The following is a 4,764-nucleotide window of genomic DNA, read 5'->3' as shown; positions in this document are numbered from 1 at the left end:
ACTCACATTAGTATAACAAACATTACATAAGATTTATCATTTCAGTACTGTATTTGATTAAAAAATAGGATATCCTGGATGGCCCATTTTGATGAACTATTCTTTTAAATACTGTTAAGAGAAAAGGCCTTTTCACAACAGTACAAAAAGTCACAGCATATTTTTGGCATGAAAATCAGTGCCCCCCAACGATATTTTTTTTTTTTTTTTCTCCCTTCACTCTTGATGTGAACAGCTTGACATTTTGCGATTGTGGGACATTTTCAGTTGATATTAAAAGACATGACTTGTTATAAATTATGACTGCATTATTTATAAATGCAAAAAGGAAAAGTGTTCAAAAGAAGTTTATAGCCAATGCTGATGCTGTTTGGACTCTCATTCTGACGGCACCCATTCACTGCAGAGGATCTGTTGGTGATCCATAGTGATGGAATGCTACATTTCTCAAAATCTGATGAAGAAACAACATCATATACATCTTGGATGGCGTGAGGGTGAGGAAAAATTCAGCAAATGTTCATTTTCGGGTGACATTATTTATAAATGCAAAAAGGAAAAGTGTTCAAAAGAAGTTTATAGCCAATGCTGATATCTAGAGAGCAGAGTGACTGACATAATGCTGATTTTACTTTTCAGAGTAATAATAATAACACAATTCACTAAACATTGATTTTTTGGTTTGGCACATTTGTTGTCCATATTTTAATTTGAACACTAAATCCCTATTGTGCAGCACTTCATTTGCCAAAAAATAAAAGGAATTGTTACATTATAATTTGATTAGATTTTCAAATAATAATAAAATTTTATACATTCATTTGATTACTACCATTTTCGATGATAATGAATTTGATAAAAGCTAAAACATTTCATAGAGCCCTATTATTATTGTTACAAGTTTTGTTTTGTTTCTTACAAACACGCAGCTTTTGTCTTCTCAAGATGTTAACTGATGGACTGGAGTGGTGTGGATTACTTGTGGATTATTGTGATGTTTTTATCAGCTGTTTGGACTCTCATTCTGACGGCACCCATTCACTGCAGAGGATCTGTTGGTGATCCATAGTGATGGAATGCTACATTTCTCAAAATCTGATGAAGAAACAACATCATATACATCTTGGATGGCGTGAGGGTGAGGAAAAATTCAGCAAATGTTCATTTTCGGGTGAACGATTTCTTTAAAAAGATTTTGTTTCTCATTGAGCTTGTAATTACTCACTAGCATGAATGTAATTCACTGGAGTCTTTAATGAAGCCATGCACACATCCAATCAAAGCAACCCGTCTCTTATTTTTACTTACTGTCATTGTTTTGCAACAGGATAGCCAGTATTTCACTGCAGTACAGCTTATTGGCATCAAACGGCATCTTGGCCTGTTTGGGAACACAACAAACACAGTTTCAATGTCTTTGGCAGCAGCATCCCATTCGATCTGTGTGCCATCTTCTCTATTGTCAGTGTAATTGCTGGTGTGCTGCATTCATGGAAGTCTTCAGGAAGCATTAAGACGCGAACAGCATGACACTCTTATTCCAGCAGCCAGCGGTAAATCTGAGGAGGATTTCACCTCACGTGGATAAACGACAGTGTGAATTGTGGCAGCAGGCCTACAGCTCTTACGAAAATCTCAAATCCAGCTCAAAAAATAAAAATGATCGAGTTAAACCCGTCAGAATGCACAGCCAACTTCAAACCAGCTGACACGGTCTGTTCACTGCGAGAAAAAAAAAAAAAAAAGACTAGTTATTTTAAAAATATATATCGTGTGCTTGACTTTGAACTTAAAGGTGAAGCGTGTAATTTTTCTGATGTCTATCCCAGTTTAATGCAGAGTCATCTCTAAGTAAGCTACTCACAGTCAAATATAGAGTGAAATAAGTGGAATCACTGATGCACTTTTAAAATACTGAATCATTGCTGTGTTTGTTTGAGTGGTCCATCATGACCATGTCTGACTAACCAATGGGTTATTATTTTTGCAATTCTGCGCACAGATATTACACAGTTGCAACATCCCTCAAAAATGCATAAATGCACGAATGCACAAATGAATAAATAAACGCATAAATGCGAACAATAAAGCAGCTCGCTGACCATGTAATCATGTATAGTTACCATTACCATAATCAATAAAGCAAAGTCAATTAAGAAAAACCTGGAAATAATAATAAATACATTTAAATAAATTAATAACCATGTTGACATTATTTACAAAACCTGTAAATAAATGTATAAATACTTAATGCTGAATGAATGATTAAATGCAAAAATAAAGTACATAAATAAATGCAAAACACATAAATGAATGCATATTTAAATCAATGCAATACATAAATGTATTATTAAATAAATAAAATGCATAAATACATAAATGCAAATAGTAAAGCAGCTAACCGACCATACAATCATGCAGTTACCATAATTAATAAAGCAAAGCCAATTAAGAAAAATGTGCAAATAATAATAAATGAATTTAAATAAATTAATAATGTTTACTTGTACATATGTATATATTATTTACTAACCCTGTAAATAAATGCATAAATGCTTGAATAAATGCATAAATGAAAAAAATGCAAACACAAATATGTAAAATAAAGTACATAACTGCAAAAAAAAAAAAAGCATAAACAAATGCAAAAATAAATTCTTAAATGCTTCAATAAATGCCTTAATAAATAAATGCAAAAAAAGCATAAATAAATGCCCAAATAAGTAGATGCAAAAATAATAAATAAATAAATGCATAAATAAATGCATACATATTTGCAAAAATGAATGCACAAATAAAATGCAATAATAAATAAAATGCATGAAAAAAAAAAGCATAAATAAATAAAACACACTCAGACTGGCTGTAGGTCTGTGCGAAGTTTAGTGGATGTAGTATGAAAACTCTTTCCCAGAGTTTGGTCACATGTTGTGGTAGTTTTGTACAATAACAGAATTTTGGTTTGTCAAGCCAAAATAATAATCAGCCAAACTCCATCATCAGATTTCATCAATGAGCAGACTACATTCACAAAGACAACATGACCCATCAATGAATGGAGTGATGTTACCTTGATCCTCTTCAGCAGCCACTGCATCAAACCCTGCTGGGCCGCTTCTGTACACAGACCGGGACGAAACTCGGCCATGTTCTCGATCACAGCTGCCACAGAAAGACAGAGAGATCTGCGGTTACTGTAAGTCCATGCTTCTCTGAAACGTGTGTGTTGTATTATGACCTAGTTTCTGCAGCGCCTGCTTCACCTGGTTGCCATGATAACTGATGGAGACACAGCAGTGAGATCAAAACACATTCACTCGGCACATGAATGCAGGAACGCAGGAACCACAGCACTTATTTGACACTCGGTCCAGATAGCAACCAGGGCCCAGAAGTAAAGACGACCCGATGACCTGAAGTTTGGGCCTTCGCTATACTGTCAAATCAGTTTACACAAGCAGTAAAGAGCGACTGACCGTCATGTTTGGACAAGCATTTAGAAATTAAAAACTGGCTATGATTCAACTCATGAGAATTTCATTACATAAATGCGTAATAATAAATGCTTACTAATTCTAATTAAATGTAATCTGTTATATTAAAAAAATTAAATGCATAAATAAAAATGTATAAAAACACATAAATAAATCCTTATGTACATAAATAAATGTAAAAAAAATAGGCCTAAATGCATAAATGCTTATGTGCATAAATAAGTCCTTAAAAAATAAGTCCTCCCGCAGTATGCTATCCGAACCAATCAGAATGCAGCACGCCTAAATGGAGCACGAGAACAGAACAGACCGGGCGGGCATACAAACGTAACGCCAGGTTCACACACTCCGTCTGTGGTGCGTATTTTGTCCGCGCCCATGTTAACGGATCAGAGCGTTCACACTGCACGCGATATTATTCGCTGTAAAAATTAACATGGATTGACACGGAAATTTAGTAATTACACCATAAATGCATATAATTAAAGTCTACTGTTTCACAGTCAACACATGGCTTTTTGGCTAGATTTAAAACAAGGAAAAGTGCACTTTTAGATAAGGCAATAATAGATGGCACTCGTGGTGGTAGTTAAACAAAGTTATATTTATTGAGTTTAAACGTGAATATGTCTACGAAAGGTTGTATTACTGTACTGTGATAAGAGAATCACAATGCTGAAAAAGCATTTTCAGAAACAACGTTTGGATTTGAAATCAAAATAATGGATAAATGTTGTGTTTGTGGTAAACAGCCGCGGCTCAGGAGCGGACTGCAAACGTGTCCTGTGCGAAAGCAACAAAATTGATCAAGAAATCGCGATAGGTTTTTTTTGTCCATATCGCCCAGCCCTAATATAAACCATATAATCCTCAAATGCTTAAATAAATCCATAAATAAATGCTTAAACATAAATCCTTAAATGTTTAAACGCATAAATCCTAAAATGCATTAACATAAATAAAATCACAAATGAATAAATAAATCCTTAAATGCTTAAACGCACGCATAAATAAACGTTTAAACACATAAATAAATGCATAAATCTTTAAATGCATAAATAAATGCTTAATGCATAAATAAATGCTTTAAAAAAATGAATGCATAAATCTAACTCAGAACGGGATGTAGGTCTACAATAAAACTTTTTTGATGGTGATGTATAAAACACATTTATTTTATATTTTTATATAATTCATTCATTTTAAACATGCAAACACTGACATCAATATAATATAATTTAATAAGCCTGAGTAATTCATACTGAATTTT

At 33.5% G+C, this 4,764-nt stretch overlaps 1 protein-coding gene across 1 annotated transcript in view; it reads right to left on the bottom strand.

Annotated features, from left to right (window-relative positions):
• ctnnbl1 (catenin, beta like 1) overlaps window positions 1-4,764 on the bottom strand; it is a 50,375-nt gene that overhangs the window by 35,050 nt on the left and 10,561 nt on the right. Inside the window, exons 7-8 of the mRNA XM_016568100.1 lie at window positions 3,071-3,162; window positions 1,309-1,381 (exon numbers count right to left, since the gene is read on the bottom strand). Coding sequence (XP_016423586.1) covers window positions 1,309-1,381; window positions 3,071-3,162 — 165 coding nt within the window. The remainder of the gene's footprint in view (window positions 1-1,308; window positions 1,382-3,070; window positions 3,163-4,764) is intronic.

The sequence above is a fragment of the Sinocyclocheilus rhinocerous genome, unplaced genomic scaffold, assembly GCF_001515625.1.
Source record: "Sinocyclocheilus rhinocerous isolate Xijiao unplaced genomic scaffold, SAMN03320098_v1.1 scaffold1462, whole genome shotgun sequence".
Classification (NCBI taxonomy): domain Eukaryota; kingdom Metazoa; phylum Chordata; class Actinopteri; order Cypriniformes; family Cyprinidae; genus Sinocyclocheilus; species Sinocyclocheilus rhinocerous.
Note: the sequence above shows the minus strand (reverse complement) of the source record. Positions and strands in the feature narration are given on the sequence as shown.